Source organism: Chelonoidis abingdonii, chromosome 9 (assembly GCF_003597395.2).
Source record: "Chelonoidis abingdonii isolate Lonesome George chromosome 9, CheloAbing_2.0, whole genome shotgun sequence".
NCBI lineage: Eukaryota > Metazoa > Chordata > Testudines > Testudinidae > Chelonoidis > Chelonoidis abingdonii.
The window spans coordinates 74165301-74178016 of record NC_133777.1 but is presented as its reverse complement, the minus strand read 5'-3'; the positions used below and the strand labels follow the sequence as shown (position 1 = coordinate 74178016).

The following is a 12716-nucleotide window of genomic DNA, read 5'->3' as shown; positions in this document are numbered from 1 at the left end:
AGACTCAGATCCTCAAAAGATATTTAGGAGGCTAACGCTCACTAATTTCAATGGGAGTCAAGTGCCTAAATCCACACGAGGATCTAGGCCAAAGAGCTCCCTTAAAAGTCTCCTCCTTTCATAAGGCAGCATGCGGAACTCTACCAATTCGAGAGTGAGGGGAGGATGCACCCCCATGCCAGAGGCGGCTCCAGGCACCAGCATGCCAAGTGCGTGCTTGGGGCGGCAAGCCACTGGGGGCACTCTGCCGGTCACTGCAAGGGCGGCAGGCAGGTTGCCTTTGGCAACTTGCCTGTGGAGGGTCCACTGTTCCCGCGGCTTCGGCGGACCTCCCCCGCAGGCGTGCCGCTGAATCCGTGGGACTGGGGCCTCTCACAGGCAAGCCACCGAAGGCAGCCTGCCTGCCACGCTTGGGGCGGCAAAATGCCTAGAGCCACCCCTGCTCCATGCTGGTAGTGTAAGTGCAGGACATGTGTGAGCACAGTCTGGTAAGAACTTCAATTGCTGCTATCTCGGATTACAGAAGAACTTCTCCAGTGAGCAAGCAAACTCACTGCAAAATACATCAAGAAGCCTGTGTTGCAACAGACACTTTGCTCCCTTGTTCTGACAAGCCAAATTTATTTATGATATCATTTTACAGTAGGCTAGTACTGCGTAGCATATTTGGTAAAAGTAAACAATCATTCGTAAAAAATCATTCGTAAAAAAAGCTATTTCTGTAAAGTTGATTTCACTGGTTTGTGTCTTTATAAACAGATAAAAATGGAGCTCCACTATCGCTGTTTTCTTTAAACTAACTGGTCTGACTGTAATTTACATACAGCAATGACTCAGCCAGGGCATTTGTGTTGTGAAGTGAGGTGAAGCTGCTGTCTTTGGGGTAAGAATCATCAGCGCAGTGTGTTAGCAAAGGGAGAATTAGAGGGGCTCCCCTGTACCACCACTGTAAGGAAGAGATTCCCACAACTCTTTCAGTTTTAAAATGCTGTTCTGAGCATCACACCTGAAGGTGCTCATTCATGCCAGGACACGACCTAATTTTTGCAAACAACATCTGGGTTGTCAGCAGTGACACTGTCTGAGCTCAGTATTAACTATGGGGGAAACCTAACACAATCAGCATAAATACATTGGGAATGCAGCATTCCAGAGAGGTCATGGTCATTGCTTTCCTTGTTGTTGTTGTTATTATTTTAAGTGTGTACCAATATAAACTCCGTTTTTGAGGAAGCAAACATGTTCTCCTGGAGCCCTGGAACTAAAGCAAGCAATACATGAAGACCTACCTTATCAGTTAACTTCAGTTCTGGGTCTGTTTTAATTAGCTCCCAGTTTCCATAGCCATGTTCATAAATTCCCAGTAATAAACGAGAATCATCCTCCACTCCCCAGTCTACATCAAAATGAGCAGCTTTGACGCGGCAGGTCAGGCAGTACCTGAAAGCATTTCAAACACAAGAGGGATGGTGAGGGGCTCCTTTCCAACACTGTGGTGTCAAAGCAAATCTGCAAACCCAGGCTTTCCTTTTGCCAGCCCTAAACCCCAAGCTCCTTGCACTTTCCTCCCAGTCATGCCAACTCACTTTCTCTTCTCCTCCGGGTCCGTGGGAATGGATTTGTGCAGCATTTCAAACTCTTCTTCATGCTGGATGATGGATTTCACGTTGACTTGGACACCAGAGATCTTGAGGGTAGGACCCCTCCTTTTCCCAGGCCCTTTCCCTGTTCAACAGCAACAAACATTTCAGCTGAAAGCACTTTGACAGAATGAAAGAGATGCTGGAAAAGGCTCAGATACATTCAAGAGCTTTATATTCCTCCTATCATCCTCTGTTTACATCTAGAGCTGGCTGCTAATGCTCGGGTAGATCCTGAAAAGCAGGCTCTGCTTTCAGAGAGCGGTAAGGAGTGATTCGTTACACTCCAAGCCCCTTCCCAAGTCATTTTCTTAATTACAAACAAATCAACAACATGAGTTCAGCCACTTCAGCAGCTCAGTTCAGCCAAGGTCACGCATAGACTTAATGGCAGAGTTGGCAATAACACCCGTGTCTCCAGATTCCTTGCCTCCTGCGCCAGCCACCAGACCACCCTGCTTCCTAGAAAGCTAGAGCATGCAGAGGAACATCCAGCCTTGTGTGTTGCCTCAAGTCTTGGAAGGACGTGCAGGGTAATTACCCAGTGCTGTGGGGGCACTGGTTGGCTCAGAGGACTGATTAACTGCAGGTACAGGTATAGTGTAGGGTACATGTTATTGGTTTGATTCCAGCCCAGGAAGCAAACCAGTCTGCTGGCTGCTCCACAACCTAACATGAAACAAGTTGGTGGTCGTAGCCCATGCCTTAGAAATCCCATGTCCACCAGACGCTAACGGTTCCAACTGACACCCTTCAGTCAGAGCAGAAGACTCACGGCTTAGAGGCTGGAATAGCTTTCTCACTCTTAGAGATAGCTCCCTCCAGATCACTAGCAGACGCAGCATGGGTGAAGTCTGTACTGTTCTTTGGCTAACAGACTACAACCTCCAATCTGGTGTCCCATGTCACCCAGCATGGGGATGGTTCCCCATCAGGATGTTGGCTCAACACCACCAAGAGATTAATGAAATCAGCACCCACCCCTTTCACTTACCCTCACTGGGGTTTTCTTTCAGCTGTTCCTCGTATTCCTGCATTGCCGACACACAGCTGTTGTGAATAAGTTCCCCTAGACGTTTCAGATCAGCTATGGACTTGTCCACCAGCTCTGCATCGCGAGCAATGCACTCCAGCCTGAGAGTGAAGAAAAGAATCGTGAAAGAATCAGACTCAACACCTGGCTGATAGTGCTGCTCAGAGACACAGGGCCTAGCCTGTCTGCTTCTTTCAGGTGTCTAAAGCTTCCTAGATCAAGCATATCACTGCCAATAGCATTTGCACTGCTGGGCATGGAAATACTTTTTTCAGGAACTGGGATTTTTGTCTGTGTGTTAACTTCAGCTCCCCACTACCTAGGAGAACCAACACATCTATGCCTCTGAGCTGATCTCTTTTACTGGGACTCCTCAGGTTGCTGATCCTTTTCTTGCCAGGTAAATAATGGTTTCAATACCACCAGGAGCAAGACCCATGTTAAGCTTTGGTACCTGAGAGTTGCAGGATACCACAAGAAGCAGGTGATCACATAGCAGGGGACTTGACTGGTACAGGGCTGCTTTGCAGAAGATGACACCCTGTGTGCCCTGCTCCTGCAGTGTTGCATAATGCACTAGGCACGCGCAGGGGAAGAGGGGGCCTTCATCTGAAACATCCACCAGTGGCTATCATCTGAGACCACCTGGCAATTCCTGTATCTCCAATGGCAGCACTTGCACACCATTCATCCTGAATATGACAGACCAGTCAGGCTTTGCCCCAACGAAGAAGCCTATGTCATACTTGATGCCTGTCAGTTAATTGTGCCTGGGGTAGTGCAATGCACAGAGATCTTCATGTGGCTATTTGTCTCTCCTGTTTACTAGTGCAGCATTCGGAACTACAACTAAGCTATATGCAATTGTTCTCAGGATCAGAGCCAGTTTGCACATACCGTTCGAGTGGAAGCCCAAACTTCTTATAAGCCTTGATAAACCTATGCAAAAAAGAAAAGCAAAACTATCTCACTAAAAAGGGTCCTAAATTACAGGTGTATTTAAAAACATGGTGATACATTTAATTGGCTCATCCCCTCTGTCAATCCAGTATTTCACGTCCAAGGTCTAAGTCGCTCCCAGGGCTATTGTGAGTTTTAATTCATTAGTGTTTGCAAAGAGCTTTGAGCTCCTTGGCTAGAAGGAATTGGAGAAGGACAGAGGATGACTTAACCCTGAGCGCCAGTCATTGCAAATAAATAAATAAAAGGTGAGGGGGAAATGGGGGCAGTCACAATTTTAGTAAATTACTGATGGAGGCTCAGTTTAAAAATCAGCAACTCAAAGATGAAGGGAAGTTGGTTAAAGCTCAAGAAATCCTCTTTCCCATCTCTGGCCTAACCTCTGGACACAGCCTTAGGATGCAGGCGCTCTGCAAAGACTGAAGAGATTAGAGGAAGTTCTATCTTGGAGATGGCAAGGACAAAAACTGGCTTGGAATTGCACAAGTCAGCTGATCTGAGAAACGTGATGCTAGGGGAAGGGGAAACTTCACTATCCTGACTTACGGCACCAACTCTTTCAGGGCTACTATTTTTTCCCAAATATATCAACATTTCCTTTTCGTTTACATTTAAACTGCCAGGAAACTCGTCTTCTTTCAGGTGAATTTGGTGCTCCTGAACGAAGCCAGTGGGACAGCACAAAGACAGGAGTCCTTGGTTTCTCCATGGACTGACTACCAGCCATTCAGGTCTCCTGCACAACCCCTTAGCCATGTACCTTAATGCTGAATTTGATGGACCCAGTCAATCCACCTGAGATTACTGATGGAAGCTGACAATTTCAGGAGCAATTTTTGTGAAACACAGGCACATATCTCACTAGAACCAGACTAAAGATCATCAGCTCATTTCACACAGGCCTAGAAAGGCCATCGGCAGGTGGCAAAGCTGACAATATAAAAGTTCAGAGAATGTCTGGAGCCAATAAAGCCTGATTTCTCCCCTAATTCTTCAGTTACAACACCAATACTAAGTTAATAAAGCACCAGGAGTCCTGCCACTGTCATTCAGAACTGATTAAATGTTCATGGCACAACAGTGAGCACAGAAGATCCCCAAGAAATGGAGGTTTTGGGGAGCCAATAGCACCAGTCCAGCGGAGCACTTCTTCACTTGCTTAACTTTAATCATGTAAACCAGGGGTGGGCAAACTTTTTGGCCCGAGGGCCACATCATGGTGCAAAACAGTATGGAGGGCCAGCTAGGGAAAGCTGTGCCTCCCTAAACAGCCTGCTCCCTATCCGCCCCCTCCCATTTCCCGCCGACTACCCCCCTCAGAACCCCCCCCACACACACACTCCTTGTCCAACCTCCCTGCTCCCCTCCCCCTTCCCATGCAGCTCAGAGCAGCATGTCTGGCAGCCGCGCCGCCTGGCCAGAGCCAGACACGCTGCCGCGCTGCCCTGCAGGAGTTCGCAGCCCCACCGCCCAGAGCGCTGCCAGTGCGGCAGTGTAGCTGCAGGGAAGGGGGGCCAGCAGAGGAGGGGCCAGGGTTAGCTTCCCCGGCCAGGAGCTCGAGGGCCAGGCAGAACGGTCCCGCGGGCCGTAGTTTGCCCACCTCCAATGTAAACAGTCGATATGACCTGACTTCACTGGGACCAGCCACAGGCTTACGGTTATGCAGGTGCTCACATGCTTTGCTGGAGCAGGGCCCTACCCTAGCTGTGTCGGTGTCTGGGCAGAATTTCTGAACGTGCTCATCTAACAGTCTCCTGGGCTCAGCACTGACCTCCTGATTTCAGCATCAGTAAATCCTTCCACTGTGTCTTTCCTAACGCTCCGCGGGCGCCCCCGGCGCTTCGGCCTTTTATCGTCGTCAGTATCGTCCGTCTCACTCTCTGATCCAGATGACCTGTGTATCCTTCTCTTTGATTCAGCATCAGAATCACTGTCATTTGGCTGAGCCTGAACGAGCCAGAAGGACAGCACTAGGGTAACAAGGGCTAATTTGCAACCTCCTTCAACTCCTCCCTGGTAGCATGGGCTGGCAATGCAAATGCAGAACCTCTTGGTGCTTATTCTGAAGTAAGGCCAATCAGATCAACATTGGCATCATCCTGTCTTAGAGGAACCTCCCTTTTTTGCCCCCCTTGAAGTGCCTGGATGCCCAAGGCCTCAGTGTATTTGCTCATCCCCTTTTGACAGATTTCCAGACAACGCTAAGTTCCGCATTTGGAGCATGCGAATGAAGCAGGGGTTCCATGTCCTAGTGGAGTTTTCGTGCACGGTCCTATTGCTAGAGGATTTGAATGCATCATAGCGCCTAGACCAGGGTGGCCAAGCTTACTGACCCTCTGAGCCGTGTACCACAATCTTCAGAAGTTCCACTGCTGGGGCTCGAGGCTTCTGCCCCGCGGGAAGCATCTGCCAGGGCTTTGCCCCAAGCCTTGGCAGGTGCGCCCCATGGGGCTGAAGTCCCAAGACCCCCTTCTTCACTGGTCAGAAGCCCCTATCCCACCGCCCTGCTGCAAGGCAGAGGTCTCGAGTTCTCCCCTTCCCCCAGTCTGGTAGGTTGAGAAGGGGGGACATGGGGGGCTCCACAAGCCACACTCACTGTAAAAGAGCCACATGTGGCTCATGAGCCACTGTTTGGCCACCCCTGACCTAGACAGTTAACCTGGAAAGGGTACTGCCTCTTCTGGGTGTGAAGGGACAGGTTAGGTTTAAGCATTAACAGCATGGTGAAGTGTGAAGCTTAGTGAGGAGATGGGAAAAAAGGTTCCAGGAAATGACCTATGAGGCAACCAAACACCAACTCCAGTCTAGTCCCCACCACGCAGTTGGCTATTTTCCCCTGTGCTTCTATCTGTTACTGCCACCAGGTTTCAGTATTTATTGTTTTTAAATAAAGCGCAAGTAGAATTAGAAACACCATTACCCAATTCATCCTGGACACGTACCCTGCACTAAAGACTCGGGGCCTAATTCGTACTCCGCATGGCAGACCTACTGCCTATTCTGTACTTTGTTCCAAACTAGCAACAGTGGGGGAAAAATCAAAATCCCACAAAATTGTTACTGGGCACCCACCACTAGCCTCCTGTGGCCTGTTGTCTCCCAGCTTCCCAGGGCAGTGCTGTACCTTTTTAGTGGAACTGCGGATTCTGGGCAGCATATAGATTTCTTCCAATTCCTTCTGTCTTTCCTCCTCCTCCACTTTCTTCCTTTGCTCTTCAGGAATAATATCATCCCAGTCCTTCTGGGACCTCTCATCCAGCTCAGTCTCTTCTTCCTCCATGGTTGCAAAATTGGCTACCTTATAAGAAAAAGCACACCCATGGGATTAGAAGCTCCTCGTGGTAAAGTCACCAGAGATACGTTGGTTCAGTCTCAACCTTTTTCTCTTAAGGCATTTCCCCAAGAAATCCATCTGTTAGTCGTCCTGTTCTGTTGTCTGTCATCTCTTCTTGCTATCAAGTAGTGCATACAATTTATAAACTTTGGCTGGAGCCTTTGCTAGATTGGCATTTCAGTTCCCGAAGTTTAAGATTTTCCTCCCCACCACCAAAATCATTTAAAAACCTATACACACACATTTCTTTAGTGCAACCCACCCACCAAACTTATCAGCCCCCCTCCTGCTGGTTGAGGACCACCTGCTTCCGTGCACCTTGCAAAGAGTTTGACTTGTTTGATTAAAGCCTAACCCCGTGAAGCCACATGCAGGGGCACCACTGGCCAGTTCTGTCCCTTCTCCTGTCACCGACCTTATAAACAAGGCTGACCTTGGCAAAGACCGTTCATAGCCACTCACGACCCTACTCTGCTGCGATTCAGTCTTACTCACTGGTTCCTAGGAAATCTATTTGCTTTGTACCTTGAATTGAGACAACAGCTCATCCGTGGCGCTCGAGGACACTTCGTTTTCTCGTGTTTCAGCCAGGCGTAAAATCTCATCAATATCCATTTCCTACCAGTCAGAAAGAAATTATGATAAAATCAGAGGATGCACAGCAACAGAAAGAAGGGAGGGAGGGGTTTAAGGATTGACTTGTGAGGTGTGACTGTGGAACACGCATCGCTTGGATAAGTGAACAAGGGGAGGTGGGGAAGACAAGTTAACGGGCTGCATATACTGATGAAGCGTCATCACTGAGGACGATGACAGACTATTTAGCTGGAACAAGAGGGTATGAAGAGGAATGACGGGTGAGGCTGAGAAAACAACAGCCTGAACATCAGGAAAAAATTCCCGACTGCTATCTTTTCATTTGTGGAATTGTTCCCTGCAGGGACATGGCTGAGGGCCACTGCATGGCCCACTAACAGGACTGTTCAAAGCATTCGGTAACAATGTCAGAAACAATCTTGCACTGGATGGGAAAGAGGTGACACACTGACTCCTGTGGAAACCACAAAGAGGCTAAGAGGAGCTGGGATGAAGAGGACTCACTAGGCCCTGTTACAATACACTAACTCGTTATTCACATAGCTACAGATGTATGTGCAGAGGGCTGACGGGGGACAAGGTTCTACCACTGAAACCCCAACCATTTCTTTCAGGAATCTGATCAGAATCTCCACAGTCTGTCCCATCCCTGCCTCCCAAGTCCATTGTTCTCTCCCTTCAGCTTTTCTGGAAATTTGAACTTGGTGTCCCATGGCAGGGGTCAGTTTGACAAACTATAAACTGAACTGCTCTCTCAGATCCACAGAGCAAGTACAACAGAGTCAGGACAAATGCCAGTTTCCCCATGCAGTACTGCCAATGAAGTGAAGTTCATGAAGACTATCAGAGCACAGCTAGGTTATTTTAATTTTAACTACCTGCGGCTCTGATTCTTCGCCTTCAATCTCCTTGAAGAGATCCTCAGCTCCAAACTTCAGAATAGCTGTCAGCTCCTCTTTGTTGAAAGGATTTGAGCTGGAAAAAGGAACAAAAACACAGTTGACTCTCAGGAGCCACCAAGCCAGCCCGGCTGCGGTAGAAAGACACACCTAAGCCTCCCTCATTAGGCCAACGTTGTGATGTAAGTGCTCAACCCTGCACTAAGAAACGCCTTGAGCTCTGATCCTGATCTCTCCTCCTGTTCTGTCAGGGGTTAGGAGCGCTGTCAAGGCAGCATGCTCCATTCCCAGGGAAAGGAGAGCAGCACATCAAATGACTCAATACTGAGCCACATGGCCAATTAAGCAGCAGTGTTGATGGGCTCCAAGGAAGTGCGTCCTAGAAGGATGGCTAGCTTGATGTGTGGCCTCAGGAGTATATCAAGGGGGATGAAGTGGGGAAGAACTCTTGAGAGCTTTAATCACACACAAGGGAAGTCTCTGGAAAGGCGAGGTGGGAAGAGAGGGGAGCAACACAGGGAAGGATGCATTTGCTGTGTAAAATTCACTACAAAGTTTTAGTACTGACACACAAACCCCAGAATCTTTCAAGCCTTGCATATGCATCTGAATCAGTTCTGGGTTCCCATACCTTTACCGCATTGGTATCACAAAGCACTTACTACTGCACTGCAGGAGTAAAGTGGGGAGACCCACCAGTCTGCAAAACCCAGGAGACTCCCTGTACTGTTCCTGAAACCTGCACGTGAAATGACCCTTCCTTCTACATACTTCCAGATACGTGGTCTTTCACCTAAGGCACCAGGAACTGCAGAAGTTAACTAGAGCAAAATGGTCCCCATGGCCATTTTCTCCCTACAGCACCAGCTGCAGAGCGGAAGAGACCGCAGATCACAATATTAAACAGATGTTTAGGTGACAAGCTGGGAAAAGACTCCAATTGATCCTAGTTGGTTACAGCTGTAGAGCCAGCATAAAAGAGAGACCAATTGTGTGGGACACTTATAACCTACTGTCAACTTCTTCAGATATCAGTGACCTTGGGGGCCTTGTAAGAAAAAAGTGACAGCCTCTAACAGGAGGAAAAACAGGCCAAAGACCACACCAGGACAGGGGGCAATAAACAGAAGCTCAGAAACAAACAGAGAGGGAAAGAAAAGGAAAAAAAAGAAAAAGATGGAATGAAAAACAGAGGAGACTTCAATACCAGTTCTTTGTATTTTCTTGCTAACTTTGGCATCCCATATAGTTTCCATACCAACAACCGCATGAGCCAAAGTTAGTGGTGAGCTACCATTAGTAGGGGTTTTTTTTGCTGGTCAACTACACTACCAGCTAATTACCCAAGTCACCACAGGAGCGACACTGATTACTGTACTTACTCCATCTGATGCTCTCCTCCCCACTTAGGTACTTACTTGGATCTCCCAGAGTTGTTATCCAGTACAGTACGGCCTGTGGTGTCCATACGCTGGATCACCAGATGATCCAACACCATCTTTTTCTTGGCCCTTTCGATGATCTCCTCTTCCACTGTCCCCTTGGTGACTAAGCGGTAAATTTTCACCTGCAGGGCAAAGAAAAAGTGGAGCTATTCTGTGGATCTGCAACATATGGTCCTGCCTAAATTACAATGCACCCTGTGCTGTTTAACAGAAGACAGCAATAACCTTTCCGCATGGTCCCTTCTTGCAAAGATATATCCTGAATGGTATATCTGAACCCCTAACCCAACACACACTATCCCATGGGAATAGCTATTCTCAAGAGACTTCCAGCCCCACCAAACTCACTAGAAAGGCTGCTCTTGCCAGATCTCCAGCCTTCTTTCTAGATCAGAGGTTCAGTGACAACTCAGAAAAATATTGTTTGTAGATTTTACAACTAGAAATGACCTGTATGATCATCTAAGTCTCACCGCCGACATAACACAAGCCAGAAAACCTCAGCCAGTGATTCCTGCAACAAGCCCATAACCAGTGTTTGAGATAGAGCAGTGTGTGCGTGTATGTTTGTGTGTGTATCTATATAAACAAAGAAACACAACAAACTCACAATAAAAGTACAGATGGAACACATGCCTGCTCTCTCTAAGCCTCATACTGGCTGTATCGATAAGCTTTTAGGCCTCCCAGCCTCGATGATGTCCCCTGCTTGACGCCAATGCCTGATGCCAGAGTTGTGTGCAATTTTAGTTATGAAACTAAGAACCATGTGAAATTTGCTTTGTTTTGTGATTAACTCAATACCCAACCCAGATCCATGAACCTACCGAGAGAATTCAGGCCCTGTTACCAGCAAACTTGGGCTGATCTGGTTTTCCAGCTCAGTTTTCCAGCTTACCCTGAGTTTCTGGGGAACCTGAAGGATCATATAGCTCAAACAGAAGGAATACATTTGCAGAGCCCACATAAGCCTGACATACCGAGCTCTGCAGAGTCCTGACACAGATGCTAATGCTACAGCATATGACTGGACTGAATCATAGAAAAATGGATCCAAGACTGCTCTCCTGACCTGTTTCTTCTGTCCAATTCTGTGAGCCCGAGCCTGAGCCTGCAAGTCATTCTGGGGGTTCCAGTCTGAGTCAAAGATAACCACAGTGTCTGCAGAAGCCAAGTTAATCCCCAGTCCGCCAGCTCGTGTTGACAGCAGGAAACAGAAGTCCTGCATACAATGACAAGATATCCGTGTACAACATTGCTCACACAAAATGATCTCAGCTGCTTAAAAACACATATATGCAAAAGCCAGTGAACTAATGCAGGTTACAATATATCCTACAGGGCCCATCTGCATGTGTGGCCAGGTCAACGGAGAGGAAGGTGCAACTGAATGCAAAGTTTAGGGAGAATGGAGAAGGTCTGGGAGTGAGGGTTTATTAGAGACAGAGAGGAAGTTCGGAGTCATCACAGAACAGAGAAAAGAAAGGGAGTTTGAAGACAGTTTGGGATAATGAGGTGCTCAGAGCAAGGGCAGCATGTGAGAAGGATCCTCCTCTTTTGTAGAACGATGGAAAAGAAAAGCGGAAGACAGAGAACTCTGGTATTTGAGCAGCATAGGGAGAGAAGTGGAAAGATATGCAGCAGAAAGAAGGAATCCCTACTCCATCCCATTTAAGCAGTCCTCATATTAGTAATCTTAGGGGATGCTGATGGGTATCAGAGTGCAATGGGCAGGGACATGTGGCGGCCATCAGCATCTCCCAGGCAGAGGAAGGAGTAGCTGGCAGATGGCAGCACATGTAACATGAGTTGCAGCGAGTGACAGAGACGTAAGGAGGCTGAAGGGGCGGGCGCTGCTCCAAGATCAGCCCAGCAGGTGCCGCTGTGGGCAGCAGTACTCAGAAATGGCTTTAGAAGGAAGGGCACCTTCGGCTTGTAGCTTCTGAAGGTCAAACTATGGTGTGTACTGGACCCTCACAACAGCAGCAAGCAAACATGTGTGTATGTCACTGGCACGTCTACGGGGTGATTGGCCCCACACAAAACGAAGCCTGCCATGGACTCTGTGACTCACTGCCTGGGCCAGGCCCTCCTCGCTCAGGCAGTCCTCTCTAGAGTCCATCTCTCTGAGAATCCCTTTCCTCCCTCACAGTGCCAGCTCCCTTGCTCACCTTCCTGCTTTTTTCAGTCCTATTTTTCCCTAAGCTTCCTGCTAACACCAGGCACTTGGCCTTGTCTCCTTTTGTTCTTTACTATCTGCTCCGTTAGCTCTGGCTTTCCAAGCAAAGTCCTGTTTTTTCAGGCAGCTGGATTGCCTGAAACACAAAGCAATCAAGTGGCTCACGCCAGTGAGTAGGCCCAGATGGGAGGGATTGCAAGGCCGTAAGCCCTTTGGTCCTTAAGACTTCACTGCAGCTACCAGACACTACTGCCTGCCTACAGTTCCAGCAGCCCTTTTCTCTGACACTTCAAGGGCAGAGACAACCTCACGCTCCAGCCTGTGCAAGTCACCGTGTGACCGCTTCACTCCCAGGTCCACAGAGGGGAACGTCTAAGGGGGTTCAATTCTTGGCAGATTCTTTCTGGGTCTGATTTTCAGGCCTCACCCTTTGTAAGGCATTGGGGCATTTCACATGCGACACAGATGGCCACAAGATACAAAACATGCCACTGCCATGTCTCTAGACAAAGCCAGAGCTCCATGGGGACGAATGGCAGCTGTGGCCACGCTGCGAACTGGCACAAGCTCGAGCGTCCCATCCCATTCCCTTCTGAAGCTATTTTCCCTCAGGCAGGAACCCCCACGGC

At 48.4% G+C, this 12716-nt stretch overlaps 1 protein-coding gene across 8 annotated transcripts in view; it reads right to left on the bottom strand.

The window, feature by feature from the left end:
* Positions 1-12716, bottom strand: part of CHD2 (chromodomain helicase DNA binding protein 2) — an 81923-nt gene that overhangs the window by 16428 nt on the left and 52779 nt on the right. For all 8 annotated transcript variants that reach the window (XM_032783014.2, XM_032783011.2, XM_075069698.1 and 5 more), the window contains 10 exons: positions 10981-11130; positions 9882-10030; positions 8443-8539; positions 7493-7585; positions 6758-6931; positions 5405-5580; positions 3571-3612; positions 2635-2774; positions 1587-1725; positions 1290-1440 (listed from right to left, as the gene is read on the bottom strand). In XM_032783014.2, the coding sequence (XP_032638905.1) occupies positions 1290-1440; positions 1587-1725; positions 2635-2774; positions 3571-3612; positions 5405-5580; positions 6758-6931; positions 7493-7585; positions 8443-8539; positions 9882-10030; positions 10981-11130 (1311 nt within the window). The remainder of the gene's footprint in view (positions 1-1289; positions 1441-1586; positions 1726-2634; positions 2775-3570; positions 3613-5404; positions 5581-6757; positions 6932-7492; positions 7586-8442; positions 8540-9881; positions 10031-10980; positions 11131-12716) is intronic.